The sequence below is a fragment of the Anabrus simplex genome, chromosome 2 (genome assembly GCF_040414725.1).
Source record: "Anabrus simplex isolate iqAnaSimp1 chromosome 2, ASM4041472v1, whole genome shotgun sequence".
In the NCBI taxonomy this organism is placed as follows: Eukaryota; Metazoa; Arthropoda; class Insecta; order Orthoptera; family Tettigoniidae; genus Anabrus; species Anabrus simplex.
Genome location: NC_090266.1, coordinates 1,033,790,949 through 1,033,812,149, shown reverse-complemented (window position 1 = coordinate 1,033,812,149; position 21,201 = coordinate 1,033,790,949). Strand labels below are relative to the sequence as shown.

The 21,201-nt window shown below is 38.1% G+C and overlaps 1 protein-coding gene across 5 annotated transcripts in view; it reads right to left on the bottom strand.

Moving 5' to 3' along the window:
• Positions 1-20,750, bottom strand: part of CrebB (Cyclic-AMP response element binding protein B) — a 285,479-nt gene extending 264,729 nt beyond the window's left edge. For 4 of the 5 annotated variants that reach the window (XM_067141949.2, XM_067141951.2, XM_067141950.2 and 1 more), the window contains exons 1-2: positions 20,618-20,750; positions 19,870-20,095 (exon numbers count right to left, since the gene is read on the bottom strand). In XM_067141949.2, the coding sequence (XP_066998050.1) occupies positions 19,870-20,076 (207 nt within the window). In that variant the 5' untranslated portion in view covers positions 20,077-20,095; positions 20,618-20,750. The remainder of the gene's footprint in view (positions 1-19,869; positions 20,096-20,617) is intronic. The other variant, XM_067141953.2, reaches the window with a different exon arrangement.
• Between the last annotated feature and the right edge of the window lie 451 nt (positions 20,751-21,201).

Here is a 21,201-nt window from a genome sequence, read left to right as displayed (position 1 = left end):
CAGAGCAAGTGGAAAATGTAGTTAAGATATCCTGGAGATCGTTACATATTATTATGCGGAATCTCAAGAAAACTAATTCTGGTGCCAAAAGTAAAGCTTACAAATGCTTGGTAGGACCGATTCTCAAATGTGGACCTGCGTGCTGGGATCCGTACAGGGTAGGTTTAATAAATTCCCTAGAAAATGTTCAAAGAAGAGCGATGCATTTTGTAACTGTGAATAGGAGGAATACCATTAATTGGGAAAGTCTTGAATACAGAAGAACTAGAGCTCGCCTGTGTGGTCTTTATAAGAGCTATACGGGAAGGGCTGCATTGAGTAGTATTAGGAAGACGTTGGAACCTCCCTTATATTTATCGAGAAATGATCATAAGCATAAAATTAGGGCCATAAACCAGCATACGGACGTGGGAAAGTTTTCCTTCGTAAACAGGACCATAAGGGATTGGAATAAATTACCTGCAGCAGTCTTTGATAGATTCCCTTCCGGTATCAAGTCATTTAAGGGAACTTGGGACACATTTTCTTATTTTCCACAATTTTTGAGCAATCACAAGGAAATTTTTATGGAATATGTAGGACTACTATGGAAAGAATATATCTTAATTTCAGCTGAATATCCTTATTAGTTTATGAGATATGGTGTACTTTGTGTTTATGACACTCGCAAAACAGGCAACTTTCAAAACGTTCTCTGCGGGCTGGATTTTTACCTGAGAGTTTGAAAACTTGTGAAATGATTCTTCCTTATAACATAAAAAAACTCTAGGATGGAATTTTCGATTCATCCTATGTTGATCAATTAACTCCTGTTTCAAATTTTTAATTTTATTTCATGTAATTTTCCACTAATTTTCTGTACATTTTGCCTCATAAAATGAGTATATTGAAAAAGAATGCAAAATCCATCCTACAATTTCTTTGCTAGGTCACATAGAAGCTACACACCAACTTTGGTAAATATAGGTTTAGATTTGACCTGCATGGAACACTGCAGGTTACAAAAAATAGTGTTTTGAGTTAAATGAATTTTAGTTCTAAAACCATTACAAATTTTCATAATGGCCTTTCCAAATCTCTTAAAATTTACTAGCATTATACCTCCTACCCTCCTTCTTCTTGGCTTCCTCCCTGTGCACCTTGAGGATTTTCAGTCTTTTCCTGGCTGTTTTCTTTTGCTGGGTGACTGACCGCTGACTGTCAAATTTTCTTCTTTCATCTCTGTGTGGCAAGTTTGTGGATACTGGTGAAAGTTTATAATTCCTTACAGCCATTTTTATTTCTTGTGTTGCACTGCATCACATGTTGTATTCTGAAACTGCATTAGAAACAGCTATTCCTTTTGAGGACACAAAGGTCTCTTTTGGGCACTTTTTCCATATACATGCATGAAGACTTTCATTGGAATTTTGAGTAGCCCCTCTCCAACATCTAGACAGAAGTTCTGTTGATGCCAGCCTTTGGTATACAGGCACAATTTTCAGCAGCATTGCAGTTGTGAATTAAACTGAATTTTTTTGTGGGTTTTGAGGGGTTTGTCCTGTTGCGATACTCTTGTTGTAGAAGCACCATGATTCAGGTCCTAAGAGGCATTTCTTATGCTTAGGATCTTCATCTGTGGAGGAGTAATGGTATAGTGAGGCATATATTGCAGATTTCATATTATCTACTGAGGGAATATTTGGACATATTGCCTGCCTATAATAATTTGTGAGCTTCACAATAGTTGCTTCTTTCAAACTTCCAGGCCCCCTTCCACCAAGTGTAGTTCCTTTTACTTTCCACTCTTTCACCAAATTCCTCAAATCAGTCCCCATCCTTTTTGCAACATGGTTAATGCACTCTTCTTTTTTCAATTGTACATCTGGTCAATATACTGCTTCATTTGACAGGTGGAGAAATGTTTTGGCATCCCCATCAAAAAGCACAGTTGTGTAGCGCATGCCACATTCTTCCACTGATCTTATCCATAAATTATCAGCTGCAAATACTTTCACTGCTACAGATGATCCCTCATAATTCCTGGAGCATTTCCCCACATGCTTTATGACCTTCCAGCCATACATTATGTTCTGGAGAATCTTCACCCAGTTCATGAGCAGTTACAACACACATGTGACAAAATTTAGATAACACATGGTAATCTATAACTAATCCACTCAGAATGTCAATCACTATGCCAATGCCATAGAGAGATGTATGGCCACGCTTGTGCCATGTTCCGTCAAATGATGCAGCAATGTCAAGCACTTGTTTACCTACAATGGATGGATCTACTTCCTCATGATTTGATATAATATTCACTAACAATTTCCTGCAACCTTGCTTGCAATTCACAAAACTGACCAAAACAAACCCAATAGTAAACAAGGAAGTGTATAGGCTGATGTCAGGGTGTCCACTAACTTATTAAATATATGCATTTGGTTACAACTCTCAAACATATTAAAATACTACTTCTATAAACACATAGAATTTTTCTAGTCAAACATGTCACTAGAATGGATATAATTATAAACATGTTCTAAAATATAACGTTTTATGTTGCCTAAATTATAGGTTGAAGTAGTTCATAACATAGCCAACAGATGGCAGTATATATTCCAATATTCAAAAATTGTCATCTCAATGCTACTGAAAAGAGGGAATTAATGGTAACAGAAGGGACACGGACAGCCGAGCATGCAGAGAAAAGGGGGCATGGTGGAGAATCAAATGACCGTGCAGAGCCACTTAAAAACGGCCGTAACTACGTCAAAAATAGTCACAGCAGCACAAAACCACTTTTATTATGTAGAGCAAGGTTAATATAATTTCTTTATGCCAGAATTCAAATTCCGACAATTTCATACATTTACCGAAAAAAAAATGTGCCCCAAGTCCCCTTAAGAAGACCATTAATGTTAGTGTACAGTGAAAAGTAAAAGTTGTAAATTACAGACACTAATATTGTGATTTTCTGCTTGGTTTAGATTGTGAAACTCATAATTTTTCTTATGGTATTCTCTTTCCAGGGAATTGCTTGTTGAACTCGTGGTGTTGTTGTTGGGTAATTACCTGTGTTTTTAACTTTACTATCACTTGTAATGTTAAGCTAGTAGTAAGCTCAACCTATAGTACTGTAAGCTGTAGTGTTAAGTACTGGGAAATACTTAAGTTGTGTGTGAATTTGTATATGATTATTTATTTGAAAATTTAAACTTAAACTAGCAGTATTTCTTGTAGTATTTTCTTACCAGGAATTTGTCTTACTCTTGCTGTTCTTGTAGGGTAATTACATTCTTAACTTTAATTTATAAGATATTAGAATCATTCCGTATTGACGGTTTTCACTTTACAAAGGATATTTAATATTATTTTTGCTACTTGCTTTACGTTGCACCGACACAGTTAGGTCTTATGGCCACGATGGGACAGGAAAGGACTAGGAGTAGGAAGGAAGCGGCCGTGGCCTTAATTAAGGTACAGCCCCAGCATTTGCCTGGTGTGAAAATGGGGAAACCATGGAAAACCATCTTCAGGGCTGCCGATAGTGGGGTTCGAACCTATTATCTCCCGAATACTGGATACTGGCCGCACTTAAGCGACTGCAGCTATCGAGCTGGGTGGAAACTTAATATGTCCTCCTATTCAATACATACACATCTCCATCATTAGATGGAGTAATAATAATCAAACATGTTTCAATTCGTTTGAGCCATCTTCAGTGAAAAAAGGGTTAAAGTTATTTACATAATAAATGCTAAAAAATGTATTAAAACATAATGAAAGAAAGAAATAAAAACAAAAGAGACATGACAATTAAAACAATTCGATGTATACACATTTCCATCATTAGATGGAGTAATAATCAACTCGTTTGAGGCACCTGCAGTGAAAAAAAGTTATTTACATAATTGATGCTAAAAAATGTGTTAAAACCTAATGAAGACAAGAATGAAAACGAATGAGACATGATGGAAACAAACAATAAGTGATTATGGCGAGGTTGTGGACCTCTTAATCTAAAACCGCAGTGTGTTATAATTCAAAAACAGGACAAAATCACTGTACTAAAAATTCAAAAAGACAGCCTGTCTCCATTGAGTCACCATCACAAATAGTTAAGAGGGGAGCGAAAAACTTGAGAAACTATGTTTGAGAGAAAACATGTGCCAGGTAAATTGTAAATGTGCCATGGAATTGCTTGTACTCTTTTTTTTTTTTTTTTTTTTTATGGAATTGCTTTTTGTACTTGTGTTGTAATTATTGGGTAGTTATGTTTTTAACTTTAACTTTGTAGTGTTATGCTAGTAGCAAGTTCAACCTATAGTATTGTAAGTCGTAGTGTTAAGTACTGGAAATACTTAAGTTGTGTGTGAATATGTATAAAATGATGCTGGATTCAGAAAGTTTAACTAGTAGTATTTCTTGTAATATCTTATTTCCATGGAATTTTTTGTTGTACTGTTGTTGTTGTTGTTGGGTAATTATGGTTTAACTTCACTTAATTATCACTTATAATGTTAAGCTAGTAGTTTTTTTTTTTTTTTTTTGCTAGGGGCTTTACGTCGCACCGACACAGATAGGTCTTATGGCGACGATGGGATAGGAAAGACCTAGGAATTGGAAGGAAGCGGCCGTGGCCTTAATTAAGGTACAGCCCCAGCATTTGCCTGGTGTGAAAATGGGAAACCACGGAAAACCATTTTCAGGGCTGCCGATAGTGGGATTCGAACCTACTATCTCCCGGATGCAAGCTCACAGCCGCGCGCCTCTACGCGCACGGCCAACTCGCCCGGTAAAAGCTAGTAGTAAGCTCAACCTATAGTATTGTAAGCCGTAGTGTTAGGCACGGGAAATACTTAAGTTGAGTGTGAATATTTATATGATGATGCCGGATTTAGAATGTTAAACTAGTAGTATTTCTTGTAATATTTTCTTTCCATGGAATTGCTTGTTGTTGTTGGGTAATCATGTTAACTTTATTATTACACTACTGTAAGTGACCATTGCCACTGGGATATTTCCCATTTGCAACGTATTTGTTAATAATAATAATAATAATAATAATAATAATAATAAAAAGGTATTGTACAAGCTGTTTAACATCCTTCAAAGTAATCTCCTAGATTGTCTGTGGTTTGTTATCATTGATGAGGAAGACTGAAAATATGATCCACTGCACGAGATTCGTCAATGGGCACTACCTCACATCAAAATGCTCATACGATATCTTGTTTGTTGGTAAAGCTTTCCCCACTCAATGGCTACTTCAATTTGGGAATAACATCGAAGTCCCTTAGACCGAGATGTACAGAATCTTCTTGACTTTGATTACACACCACTGTCATCAGCCAACTGACATAGCGAATGTGATCATGGCTAGAATGATGCACTCTTATCCCAGCTGCAGCAGCTTACGAGTTCATGTAACATACTTTCAAATGTATACATTACATTTTTGGCATTGGCACATTTTTGGGAAATAAAAAATTTCCTGTGTTGGATTTTGATTACCTCTATTACCAGGTGTATGCGTAAGTTTTTTGCCAGTTTTTGTGGTAAAGAAAAAACATAATTTTCAAGGGAAATTCATTTTTTGTTTACTCAAAATATTGGCCATCAGCTTCTACACACTTTGCCCATCTTTCAGGTAAGTTATTAGTACCATGCCAGAAAAACTGCTTGTCTTTTGCGGCAAACCATTCGTCGAGTCATTTCCCAAATTCCTCAAAATTGCTGAAGTGCTGCTCTGTGAGCGCATGCCTCATTGATGAGAAGAGGTGATAATCAGATGGCACCAGGTTGGGCGAGTGCGGATGGATGTCCCATACAAACGATTTCAAGGTGTCTTTCACTGGTTTTGCTGTGTGAGATGGCGCATTGCTGTGTAACAAAATCACTTTGCCATGCCTTCTAGTCCATTCTGGCAGTCTTTCGATCAATACGTGATTTAAATTCATAATTTTTTGGCGATAGCGTTGTCAGTAACAGTTTCGCCGTGCTTCAAGAGTTTATAATACACAATACCGCTCTGGTCCCACCAAACACAAAGCATAGTCTTCTTGCCTAAGCGATTTGGCCTTGGTGTTGAACAACCAGCTTCGCCAGGCGACAGCCAGGATTTTCTCAGTTTCGGGTTTTCAAAATAAATCCATTTTTCGTCACCCGTCACAATTCGGTACAGAAATGATTTTCTTTCGTGATGTTGAAGCAGCATTTCACAAGAGACTTTGCGATTTTCCATTTGCCTTCATTCAAATCATGTGGGAGCCATTCACCAAGTTTACTGATCTTCCCCTTTGCTCGTAAACATCTGCTGATTGTTTCTTGTGACACATTTAATGCTTGTGACAACTGCTGTTAAGTTTGAGTTGGATCATCATCCATTAATGCCTGCAATTACTTGTCTTCGCACTTTTGTGGTCTACCAGAGCGCACACCGTCTTTCACATTCAAATCACCACGTTTAAATTGTCAAAACCATGCCTTGCATGTTCTAATCCATGGAGCGTGTTCACCATATGTTTCTATCAGCAAACGATAACTTTCCATAACCTTTTTCTTTTGATGAAATAAGAAAAGCAATGCATGACGCAAATATTCTTTTTCAGGCACAAATATCGACATTATCACTGAACGATCCAACCCAGACGCTAGTGTTTGGCGGGCTCAACTTGTTTGAGTTCATAGGTTAATGTCAGACGAACAAACTGACGTATGTGTCAAATTCATGCGCTGCGTACTGTTCGTTGGCGCCATCTCTTACACAGGGAGGTCATGATGTCCGCATCACCGATTATGTTCAAACTTTGTAGGTTGGTAGTGCTACATCACAAAAACACACTGGCAAAGTGGTAGCGTGGAACTCTCAAAAAATTCTGAAAAGAAAAGCTATTTTGAAAATGTCGAGAAAAGTTACGAGAGTTTTAGCATGCCAGGTACCATCAACTGAGAGACTGTAGCACGGTGGTCGAGTGGTTAAGGTTCTCCACTTCAGTTATGAAGATTGTGAGTTTGAGTCACGCTCGTCTCAACTTTTTTCCTGACATTTCCTGTTCCCCTTTTTCTTCGTTTTGCGAATGAGAGCTGCAGTTAGTCACTGCCTGACCGCGTTGTGTCATCTAATGGCTGTGTGCGATGTAACCAGACGTGCTCATCATAAGTTCAATCAGCATGGAGATCTCACGTTGAATTATGTTTGAATGAAAGTGTTTTTGAAAGTGAAGCTACGCAAAGTGCAAACGAGTTCCCAGGAGAGCAAGCAATAAATAAACAGTTGAAAAGTGCCCTGGCTTACGTCGAGCACTGTCTTTATATAAATCACTTACTGGATCCCAGCGACTCTGTAGAGTGTAAAGAAGAGGCCGAATTACTGGGAAAGAAAATGTTTAAATCAGTTTTGACAGTAATGAAAAAAAAAAAAAGGGGGGGGGGGAAAGGTGGTAAATAGCTGGTAGCAGCGTGACACGAACTCGCCATCTTCATAACTGAATCGGAGAACCTTAACCACTCGACTACCGCGCTACAGTGTCTCGCTTGATGGTACCAAGCAATTTCAAATGTACATATTGCATTTTCGAAAAATAAGAAATCATTGCCACAACCTCCAAATCAACCCCTGTACCACAAACTAATAAAATAAGCACAGCAGTGGAACTCTAAGTTGCTGCTTCTTTTTTTTCTAGTGGCTTAATGTCGCACCGACACCAGATAGGTCTTATGGCAAAGATGAGATAGGAAAGGCCTAGGAGTTGGAAGTGGCCATAGCCTTAATTAAGGTACAGCCCCACCATTTGCCTGGTGTAAAAATAGGAAACCACGGAAAACCATCTTCAGGGCTGCCGACAGAGGGATTCGAACCCTCTAGTAATATTAGGCAGAAAAGTCTTCTAATTGTATATCCCAATGTGTTTGCACGTTTCTATGCACAGCTGTTAGTAACGTCTCGGGTGAGTGCTCTTTCTCAACACTGAAGCGTACCTATGGCATTTCTTTTGAAGTCATCATTAATGAATTCGCAGCTCAGAGTGCAGGAAAGAGTTACAGTTTAAAGCTGCAAAACCAACAAAAGTCGGTCCACATTCACATAATGCAGAAGATAGTAATGTTTAGTGTTTAATACCGTATTGACTCGCGTATTAGACCCTCTTTCCCCCCCCCCCCAACTTTTACAGCAAAAAAGTAAAGGGGGGTCCAATATGCGATAACCTCAAATTTTGTGCAGCGAACATGACTTCTAGGCTATAAATTGTACATGTAAACTTTCTACACTATTCTTTAACAAACTTATGAATGTATTCAAATTATACTGGCTATTTTCGTTGGAAAGCAGTATTTCTAAATGTAAAAAGACAATAAATGGTAAACACGACTTTTAGGCCTACATATAAAGTAAATATATGTCCATTTTGGTACCGGTACTCATATCACGACATTCGTTACATATCATTAATTCCTCTGATGAGACTGACGTCAGGAAGGGCATACGGTCGTATAAGGTCGCTACGAAGATTTGTCTCACTTAACACCCGACCCCGTAGAGGAAAGGGATAAGGGTATCGTATTATCATATTATGCAACACCGATACAAAAGAACTTAATGACCAGACATTTGTCTCTGTCAGTTGAGCAGTGGGCCTAGCACACAGTAAACCTGATCGCTGCTTTCATTTGAATTATAGTCTTGTCCCGCCAACTTCCGTGCTACCGGTATGTCATTCTAGGTAACGTCATCTTTACTGCCATCTCGTCAGCCATGCACTGCAGCACTGCAATCAAGAGTAGTAATGGGAATATCGAATGTTTTAAACTATCAGTAGACTACCGATTGTGAAGCATGACCATCGAATGAAAACAATCTATAGTTTTCATTCGGTTTGAAATTGGTTATAAAGTAGTAATATACATTTTGTACTGCGGTAGTACTTTTAACTAGTAATAAGTCGTGCTAGTAACTACTGAAATGTGGATTGCTGTATTATACTATTGATTTGTATAGCATGTTTCTTTTGTTGGTAGTGATATAAGCGGAAATATTGAGACTAGTAACAAACGTTACACAATGTTCGAGTGAAATGATTGGAAACTGAAATACCTACGTTAGTCTATAAAATAAGATAAAATGTTGTGATTAAAGTAATTCTGGTCATTACGTTTTATTTTAAATAAAATGCATTTTTGTGTCCCCAACCACAAGTTAATGAATGTAAGATCGTCTGTTCATAAAATAACAAATGTTTGGTCATTTTAGACAAAGGTTAGGTTTACACCTTATTGTAATAACACAACATATTAAAGTAATGTGAATACAGTAAACTAAACTAAATGAAGAGACAACATATTTTCCTAGGACCCTGTAGTTCCATTCATTTAAGGTTATTGTTCAAAAATTAGAGGTTCATGGTTATTATGGAAAGTATAAAAACTATAACATGATTATCTATTGATAAAGTGCACAATAATGAAATTGCATTTATCATTGTACAACTTTGGGTCAGATATCTATTCCTTTATAATAAATGACTGACTTCACTTCATAACGAAAGAGCAGGCTGATTGTAGTACTGACTAGTGGAAACAATTCGAAGTTGCAATCCGAATGAAAAACTGAATGCAAACGGAAACAATCTGTTGTAACGATAGTTGGCGACTACCGAATAATTTGGTAGTTTTCATTCGATAGTCCCTTCACTAATCGAGAGTATAAAAGGTCCCGTCTTTTTTAACCTTTAAAAAAAAGTTTTGTTCCCGACTATAGAGTCTAAACAGTGTGAATCTATTCCAAAATGGTTTCTGGAGATGGTCTCTGGTATTCCAAATAAAGCCGCGCTGCAGAAGGCGTGCCAAACCACCAGCTGATAACTAGCGTATGATACGAGTTGTACTTCCAAATGTAATACATATTGAGTGGAAGCGTTCTTTTGATAACTGCAGCTGCTGAAACCCAGACCCTTATTTTTAAGTATATTTCATGCTTCACTACATAACGAAAGAGCAGGCTGATTTTAGCGCTGACATTTATCACACCAGGATTTACGTAAACAGCTGCACATAAGATAAGAGAGACGGCAATATTTAGGTTAGGTATGCTACCGCCTGGATAGTGCCAAAAGTTCCACGACTGAAAGAATAAAAATAAATAACAGAAAAGTTTGCCGCATTTATGGATATCTACAGGTGTGGCGGTAATGTGTTTTATTATCATAATGTTTAATCGTACATTTGTTGCCTCCAATTTTTTTATTAATGCATACCCTAGTATGTTTTGTTTGGCGTCCCCGAAAATCGTTCAAAGTACACAAAATTATTATTATGAATTATTTGTTTGGTACGTTGGTGAGTAAAACAATCGTAATTACTGGATAGCTTTCATCAAGTTTTAAACTTATTAAACTTTTAAAAGAGATATTAAACAATCACTTTCTTAATTATCCCACCTGCTATATAAATAGCAAAAACTGTGGCTATTTCTCAACTAAATTAGTTTCCTCATCCTGAGGTGGTGCAGCTCCTTTTAGACACACCCTCAATGGAGCAGAGTTACATGTACCGTTTTTACAGCATATCAACCTCCCTGCCATTCGAAAATCTCTGGCAGTACGGTACTGGGAATCGAACTCAAGACTCCCGAGAACGGCAGCTAATTGTGCTAACCATTACGCTGGCGGACATAATTAACTACAAAACACAGACATATAGCATGACCAATGCATGCTTGTAATGCGCGGGTCGGACATGAAGCTATACATCTATTTGTGCGACATCATCAGAGCTGCAGCAGACCTACGCTACGGAGACGGACATGTATTAACTATGAAACACAGATGCACCACATGACTTTGATGCATTTTCATTGAGTAGGTTATACGAACGAAACTCATCTGAAAAACCCAGGGGGGGGTCCTAATACACGAGTAAATACGGTAATAATAATAATAATTTAGAGAGGTGGCAGATACGCTTTTGTCTGCGGTCAAGTAATTGCCACAAACGGCCATAGTAGAAGGGCAAGATTTCATACACACAGAAAAGGAGAAAGGAGTGGCTAAGTTAGATCATCTAACAAAAGCAAAGACATCTCCGTACAGGCCATGAAGGCCCTTGGAGGGGTGGAATCTCAGCACTTAGTGGGTTAGACGTTAGCTCTATGCCTGGCTGCCTTTGCCCAAAGGAATTAACCTGGTACTCATTTCTGGTGTAGGTTTAATGAACCTCTTGCTCATAAGCACCTCCAGAGGAGGAAATCTTGTTTCTTAAATTTTTCAACTTCCTGATAGGGAATTGAACCCACATTCTTCTGAATGAACCGAGTACGCCTTTACTGTCTTGGTCAGGCAGCCCCTTTGATCTATCTTGGAGCCTCTCAAAGCTGAAAATGAAACAAATCTACAATCAATATTTATAGTGAAATACACCCAGGCAGTTTTGTGGAAAAAGGTATGTTCGTGAACGAGGATGTCATTGTAGTGTTGTTCAAATGCACATTAATAAGAATGTAGAAGTGCACTAACAAGAATGCAGATCTTGCACTGGAACTGATATACACATCACTGCTGAACAAATATGATGATAGAATAGATTTTATTACTGTGAAGTAGGGTGAAAATTCTTGCCAATTTCATGAATGAGGAACAAGTCTTCCAACTGTGCTCCTCACAAGGGCCAAAATATTTTGATTGCAGGAAGAAGGTTAAACTTCAAAAAACGGGTATAGAAAAGAGAGGTTAGGAATCCAAGCTGGTGCGGCTCACACGTCACAGCGCACTACACAAAGCTGCCAACTTAGGTCTGACTAGTGGCGAGACAACTGTGTGCATTGGTTAGGTCCGGCCTGACTCCCCCGGTCCCCATTTCCTTGCCTATATTAATTTAGTTAACTGTTTAAATCATTGTGGACGGTGTAACAGATGGTGAAGTGAAGATGTATATTAATTAATTAATTAATTAATTTTCTGGTCGGTTTCCATTTTTCTCTATAAGAAAGAATGCTTCTAGGGGAGGGTTGGTGGGTCCCTGGCAAGTATAATGGGGAAGGATCTCTCCTCTCAATCTGTACCGGCACCCAATAATAAAGTGTAACCTAGGAGGGGTACTAGAGGTCACTTTGGAACAACTGTGAAAAAGAGGAGGTAAAATAATTCTATATCAAAACAACTCGCTTTCAAACTACGCGGTTTAATTATTTTCATGGAATGTGGTAACAGTGGGCCACACATCATGCAAGCTCTATCATAGTAATAACTGCCCACCAGCCAACAGGAACACAGGAAATGGTCGCATTCCAGAGATTAACACAGCGTCAGTTTCTGTTTTTCTCTATAAGAAAGAATGCTTCTAGGGGCGGGTTGGTGGGTCCGTGGCAAGCATAAGGCTTCGATCACATTGGAGGCATGCTTGTGCAAGTAATTTGGTGGAGCATGCGTGCACATATAAACAAAATCTGCAGCAGAGCGACAGAAACAAGTGGTGACTTGTCCATCGCCGCTCACACTGCCCACCACAAGCAAGTGCAAGCTTGCGCACGCCTGATCCGATTCCACTTTGAAACAAAAATATTTGTTTTGCAGTTGCAAGCGTGCGTGATATCAGTTGATTTCTGACCATCGCAGCAGTGACAGTGTAGTGTTTTGGAGCTCTTCAGGTGATACACACTTTCGGATATTAGATTGCCTCCTTATTCTAGGTGTGATTTTGTCCAGTATAGTGTCTGGTATCATTCTGAAATATTCAAAAAAACTTATCAGGCTGTCTAAGCAAATCGCTGAATATTCGTGCATACTCTCCATTTTCCTCTCTGTCCAAAACATACCTGTTCACTCACACTTCCCTGATTTCCTGCTCATCCAAAAATAAAAAATTTAAAACAATGTCCTCATTGTCTGACATCTCCATTTCGACTGACCTGTTCATAATAATTAACTTGCACCTGCTTGCATTTAGTGTGAGCACATTGCTGTTTCCGCCAGCTTGCGTACGCACACGCCACCAAATTACTTGCACAACCATGCCTCCAATGTGATCGAAGCCTAATGGGGAAGGATCTCTTCTCTCACACTATTTTAGGTATTGTTTCACAGCATATCTTTGCAAGATTTTCTCCTTCCTAAAAATCTGTACCCACTAATAAAGTGAACCCAGGAAGGGTACTACAAGGCCACATTGGAACAGCTGTAAAAAAGAGGAGGGAAAATAATTCTATATCAAAACAACTATGAACACAATAATACAGTTACAAATCACAACAAATTTCAGACAGAAGAACACAGGGCTCACGAACAAACAATATCCCTAGCCTATAATTGAAACAAAAATAAGATATCAATAATAGGGTACTAGTAAATAGTTTTTAAATATGTCAGTATTTGTCACATTAGACTCATATAGCATCATCATATTACAGTAATTACAACATACCCATGAAGTCCTATGCAAAATTAAACTACGTTAGATGATACTGTACACTACGAGAATGGACAAAGCAATACATATAATCTAGGCCAGAGAGGCAGCAATGGAAAGGAATATAGCTATTCTGAACATCATGAAACAAAGAGACACTAGCAGGGTGTTTTTCAATCCCAATAAAACATTCCATGTAGAATCCAATGAATACTAAATTTTCTATCCAAATCTCCATGCAGCATTACTCTTTAAGATCATAGTAACTGTCCTGGTTAAACTTGTGGGCAGTACCACTCAAGAGGTTACAATTTCTGTTCCTCTGTGGTTATAAGATTTGTTATACAAACAATCTGGAAATATTAGAATATCAATAATTTGAAATATCAAATCATCGGCTTAATATGCAAACCTTATAACTCCACTATTAGACAATTTTAAGGTTTTTTGCACCATCTGTTAAAAAAAAACTAATTCTATCGAGTGAAAAGTTCTAATAAGCTTCAACAACACTCTCTATAAGGCAATACTGAAAATAAATTGTGTATGAAAACCTTACAACTTTTTTTTGGTTGTATGGTCAAGCAAAAGACCTCTTAATTTACATTGGCAAACCATGCGTGCATCGTGATAATATTAGTCTTTATAGAATAGTAATCTGAGGTAAGATCAATCTCATTATTAGTGTAGGACATATATTTACTTTAAAATATATCATTGTATAAATAGCATTAAAAATAACCCTGAAAATCAAGCTACATGCAATAGAGCAACTTAGAATGCTTTCTAATAATGTATATCACCATTTCATTAATTTTCATCATCTGTGATATCGTTATAAAGAAAAAGGGATTTACTTTACGCCAAGGTGTCTGAATATTGTTCAAAAGGAGTTATTTTATATGCCAGTAAAACTATCAACATGAGACTGGCATATTTGCGCATCTTGAAATACCACCAGACTGTGCCAGGAGTGAGTCCGCAAACGTGGGCTTTGAAGAACAGCACTACCACCATCTGAGCTACTCAGCTCGGCACATGAGGAATTGGTGTGTGATAAGATTACTGAGCCACTTGTTCATGCTATGGATCTTCAGTGAGTATAGTAGTGTCCTAAATCTAATGTGTCCAGCCCTTATTATCAAACTAAACTTGTGGTGCATAATTTCACATTATTAGACCTAAAGTCTAAAGAAGGCTACCATAGCGTTATCCAGAGCCTCTCACGGTGAAAGGTGCACAAGACGACTTGACCAGAGTGCAGATCCCCAACTCCTCGATTTTAAGCAACAGCTCTGTGTCTCTCTTTCCCTACGCGTGTTTCCCCCTTCCTCACTCGCTCTGCAGCGCTCCTCAATCCGAGCCAATTTGAGCCAAGCTTAGCGAATTCACCCCGCTGTTAAGTACAAGAATCATTTTACATTTCAGACAACTTCAATGAAGATTGGCACCTGCTAATGCGCTGAAAGAACAAAAATGTGACTCCAAAACAACTTCAGAGCTTGCCTCAATTAAATAAAGAATTGCTATACATCCCAAAAATAAAATCTGAGCATCTACAATTACCTAAAACGAACACTGAAAAAAACTTCCACAGTTCCCATGACAACCTTCCATGTGGTGAAAGGAGTCACTGGCTCCATAAATGAACCAACGCAGCATGTTTCAAAATGCATAAAATAAATATAAATTATAGTTTTACATTATTACGTCCATCTCCTAGGGTGAATGATCAGCATAGTGGCCTTCGGTTTAGAGGGTTCCGGGTTCGATTCCAGGTCAGGCTGGGGATTTTAAGCCGCATCTAGTTCACTCCTCTGGCTCAAGAATGAGTATTTGTGTTCATCTTAATGCACACCTGTTCAAAAACACACACATAACACATCAACTACCAGCCTCCACGGATGACAACCTATGGTACAACAGCCCTGAAGGGCCATGGCCCACCAAGCGACCGCTGTTCAGTCCAAAGGCCTACAAATTAAGAGGTGCCATGTGGCCAGCACAACAAATTCTCTCTGCAGTTATTCTTGGGTTTCTAGACACGAGCCGCTATCTCATCATCAGGCTCTTCAATTGAAATCACATAGGTTGGGTGGACCTCAAACCAACCCCCTGGTCCAGGTAAAAAACCCTGACCTGATCGTGAATCAAACTCGGAACCTCAGGGTAAGAAGCAAGCACGCTACCCCAACACCGCAGGAAGGACACCCGTCTGTAAAAACGGCTTATCCACAATAATGTCTATACCTGATAACAAAGGAAAAGGTTATGAAAGAAGGGGATTTACTTACAAAATTTCACTCCTAAAAACCTTTTGACAGAATTAAATACAAATATAATCAAGTTTTAAAATTCTATGAAAAAAATTTTTCATTAATAATTTTGAAAATATTAATTCTCCACTACTTATGTTTAAATATTAAATTTCAACAATAACAGAATTGAAATTTTAGGACCAACATATATTTTTAAAATGTTAAATTTGTGGGGTTAAATTAGTTGCAAGTTAACTTTCCTAGAATTTAAGATAAGATTTCAGAGCCACTTCTTGCCTATCCTAGTCTAATACTATTTTTAGGTACAGGCCGAGCATTTGCCGGGTGTAAAAATGGGAAACCGTGGAAAACCATCTTCAGGGTTGCCGATAGTGGAATTTGAACCCACTATCTCCCAAATGCAAACTGACAGCTACATGACTCAAACCATGCAGCAACTCGCTCAGTGTCCCTTCTTCTTGTGCCATTACCTCCGTAAATCACTCTTTGTCTCTACCTTTTTTTTACCCAACTTGACTATACAGTATTTATAAATTGGGATAATTTCATAAGAACTGAAATAGTTCAAGACTACGAAATTAAATAAATATTTGTAGCAAAAGAAAAATTAGCAAATTATTTTCATAAGTAACTGCACTTTGAATTGCTTAAACAACCATTAAAATACATGAAGACTATCTTTCAGAGGGCACCTTAAACCAATGAGCTTAATGATAACAATCCATCACATCATCTTGTAAACCACAACTGCACAGCAATTAAGAGTGAGAAATGATAGAAGATATGATTATAGTGTGCATATTTTAGATTTCCTCAATATTTTGCATTTATATGCATATATATAATTTTTTTTTTTTAACAGAATTAGAATCAATATTTTATTTGGATCTTCCCATATGCAGTTCACAATTTACAGGGACTTGTGCACTCTAAAAGGTGGAGTAGAGTTATCATAATGCATATTATGCAGGTACCCAACATTACTAGAATATATACTACCCACAAAACTTTTAGTGACACTTCATTTTACGGGAGTGAGGAATAAGGAGGAAGCTACAACGGTTCCAGTAATACTGCCAACAGAATGGAAATTAAATCTGAATTAACTGATAGTATGATCGACCGATATGAATTTTCTAAACCGTCGTTTCCGCATAGGAGTTCTAAGTTATTCTTGTGACAGAGGTGCCAACCTTGAAAGTGGATTATCAGTAATTACCCTCTGTCCCCGAGAAAAATTTCGAGTCAAGTCCTAAGCATGCTCCTTTCTTCTCAATAATGACACCCCTTTTGCCCTTCCCTCTAGCAATCTATTCGAAAGTATATCATATTGCACAAAAATCCTGCATACAACCTGTTAATTCTGTGATAAAACATTCCTTGTAGCTCGTTTCTCACGCAGCAGCTGCTTTTCAGTGTAGTTTTTCTTGAAGTATCCTTCCCACTGTAATGACATTTTCACCTTCTGAACCACTGAGCTCGATAGCTGCAGTCGCTTAAGTGTGGCCAGTATCCAGTATTCGGGAGATAGTAGGTTCGAACCCCACTGTGGGCAGTCCTGAAAATGGTTTTCCGTGGTTTCCCATTTTCACACCAGGCAAATGCTGGGGCTGTACCTTAATTAAGGCCATGTCCGCTTCCTTCCCACTCCTAGCCCTTCCCTGTCCCATCATCGCCATAAGACCTATCTGTGTCGGTGCGACGTAAAGCAACTAGCAAAAAAATAAAAATAAATAGCATCTTCTGAACCATAGGAAGTGATTCCAGTGCAGATGTGCTTAATGTAGGCCTCACTACTTTCTCAATCTCTCTGTCAACTGTCAGATACACTTAATACAGCAAATACAACATTACTGAAGGATTTGTAATGGAGAAGAGCAGCACCTGAGCTCCTTCATTCCATAGAATGAACTTCATTCACTCACAATGAATTTTACAACGCTTATGGGTAGCAAAAGAAAGTCACAATCGAATAAGTATCATTGCCAACTCAAAGCATTGAAACGAGGACGATTTAGGAGAAAGGCTCAAAAGGATCGAAAAGTTTTACTTCTTTTCTTTTTTCCGTACAATTTTTTTTTTGTGATATTGTCAGCTCTTCCATAATAATTTCCCCTTTGACTGTAATTCCGTAACTGTGAGGTGAAATCCGTAATAATTACAGACAATCCATAATAGTTGGCACCTCTGTAGTGATGTACTTTGATTTTCCTCACTCATGTTCAAGCTTAACCAATATTTTGACTTTGCTGTGTAAATAACAACAGTATTTAAAGTGTTGCAATTATACTGCTAGATGTCAGACGGCGATACATAATCGATTCATATTCTTTGTGTCAGAGCTTGCCAATACGAATCTCGAAGATAACCGAGGTCTACCAATTCAGCACCAGGGAGCTGAAGTATCACTAAAAGTTTCGCAGACATTATATCAACATCATAAATTCAGTAACAATACTGCAGAGGAACATAAGACTATCCCACACTGCAGTATACCAAAAAAATAGTTTCCAGTAGATTGTGGTTCCTTACAAAGACTGCTATTCTGGCCAAGTAAATAACTTGTAAGAATTAAATAATCTTAATAGTAACCCAAAAATGTGACAAAAATACTGTAAGAGTAACTAGCAATCACTTTTATTCAAAGTTTGGAAGCATTCCCAAATCGAGGTTATGTAGTGATCTGTGCAAATACTGAATTTCATCTTCTTATATTTAATTGTATCTTAATCTTTAGGCTACAGTGCAATTCAATAAGAAGTATTGCACACTTAGGAAAATCAACATTTCGTGAATAAAATTACAAATTAGTTTCAAGATATTTTCCATTCGCAAGGTAGCTTAAGCAAATTCATATTATAAACACTTCACTGATCAGGTGATTATGAAGTTGAAGTTCTCTTGGAAGCAATGTTTTATATGATTATTATTATTACCTATAAGACAAGACTTTGATTCACTATGTCACTGGCAGGATATACTGAAATCCAGTAGGATTTCAAATTAATATACTAGCCCATCTACATTTTAGAAAGATAGGTGACAGAGGTATCCAGTCACACAAGTGGGAACTAGGACAGTATGAGGTTATGTAGTGATCAGTCAAGTTACTAGCTATGACATGCAAGGTTATGACTAGGCAAAAAGAATTAGTCAGGGACCAGTTGTGATTTACTAGGAAAGTCCTTTAACATAACATTACAGCAGTAATTTACTGTAAATGGCCGCATGGGAAGATGACCGTTTGCTATTATCATTCATGACTCCCACTACTTCTAAGTAGGCCCAGATACACTTAAAATAAAGAAGCAAATGTATGTTTTTGAGATTCTAAAAAGAACTCTAATATTTAAGAACACGGTCACTTACTGATGACAAACAAAATGAACTGTATCACTTCGCAAACGTTCACAAGTAAATTTCACGTAATAAAATCATCTTTCATGAGTGAGGAACAGTGAACATAGTGACATTCAAAATAACCATACATGGTAACAATTTTACTAAAAGTTAAGATGGTTGAAATGTCTAGGGCCTACGTTTAATAAAAAGAATCGTGATGTCAAAATTTGCATTCTTAGGAGTTAAGTCAAATTGAAGACAACCCATTCATGCCATAAATACTGCTTCCAGGACCATTCATTATAATTTCCTACCAAACACGCAAGCTTCATAATATACTAAATCGTATAAACTAGAATAAAACGTACACTCCAGGCTGGTGCCACACACTTTTGTTAAGAAATAAATGACAGAAAATCAGTCTGGAGCAACACACTCAACACCACTCTAAGTTGCAAACAATCATTCACAGTTTAAAACAAATACCCACAGATAAGTCACCAAACATGTTCCCCCAATGCCACAGCTACTTTGCCACACACTGTAAATAACGACCATTTGAAGACTGGTGCATGGTTCAATTTACTTCACATTAATTATAACAACATATTACTCCACATTTTCCAGTCGGACATTCTCAACACCTTACACTTATTAATCAATCACTTTCACCCTATAATCCCCCCAGTAATGACAGTAAGAACAAACTAAGCAGTACACAAAATAATACCCATCAAAAGGCGCTTGAAGTTATCAAATGTATGACAAGTAAATACTTCAAAATAACGATATGTATGGCACAATTACTACATTGCTCAGCATAGATGTGTGAGGGATCTCTGGGGGGATTCACGTACCCCCGTACCTGTGCTGTAGTTGAATTGTTGTTGTTAACATGTGTTGGGATAGTGAGTTGCACGATACTGGTAGCAGCTACTAGGTGATGAGGCTGAGAAGATGAGGTCTGTACCGAAGTGACAACCACTGAAGAATTGGTGTCCCCAGGGGAGTGGGCCAAGGGATCACCTGGTGGGTTGCCAGATGTGCCATTCTCTTCCACCATACCATCCATTGCCCTGGGACGTTACGTCCTGAAACAAACCACATATCAGCAATTATAGAATAGTAAAAACTTAACAAAACAACCAGACAATGTGAAAAGCCTCAATATTAACTTCTTCATTCAAGAGCAGAGTAGTCCAATGACAATGCTCTTTCTTGGAAATCTGTGGTTAACTCTGAATCATAGGTTAACAATGAATTAATGGACAGCAACCACGAAAATTCGCTTGTCAGTTCACAAGACACGCTTTTCAAGAATGTACTGATAATTTAAATGAACGTTGCTATAAGGGAAACCAGTTTCCAGGATTTAAATTGCATTTCCCACTAAAATAGCTGATGTACTCCTGTGCATGCAATGCCGCAAATGCTATAAACAACAAGGGTTGCATACTCTCAGCTTTATTTCCAATGTTAATTCAAACAAGTTATACAACAGGGAATTCATACAGTTTCATATTCGCCGGGCTGGATCACGTAACCGGGCGAAATGGAAGGGCTTATTTCTAAATTTACACATACTAACACTCACAAGACGCCATATTCCGTACCTTTTCCTGTAAGGGAATAAAATCGCCTTCAAACATTTTTACGACCTGTTTTCATAAAATACTGCTCTGAACTACCCCCAAAACATCGCTAGAAACATAGACCATGCTCGGTTGTTATTATTCTTCAGCTGAGTACTTACCAGTTACGTATTCGTCGTCACCAACTTTGCTGCAATCCGAGTGGGCAAACAGGCAAGTACGTAGTAGCCACGTCAAAATTCCTGGGACTTCGTCACAAGGCGAAGGAGAGGGGGCAGCGTCACAAGCGCAGTAGAGAATATCCCTCCGCACGGAATCAAACTACTTGTTGTGAGCGGTTCACACAAGCGTTGTAAGTGGAAGGACTGATCGTTGGGTTATTCCAAATTGCGATTTTTATGAAGTCCGGCTACAAGGCTAAATGGTTAGCGTCCCGGGTTCGATTCCCGGCCCGGTCGGGGACTTTAACCTATTATACTTAATTCTGATAGTTCGGGGACTGGGTCTGTGTATCCTTCATACGAATTCATCATAGCTAGGGCTCCATTCTTACAGACGCGCAGGTTGCCTATCAGGTGTCAACTCTCCATTATTATTTTTATAAA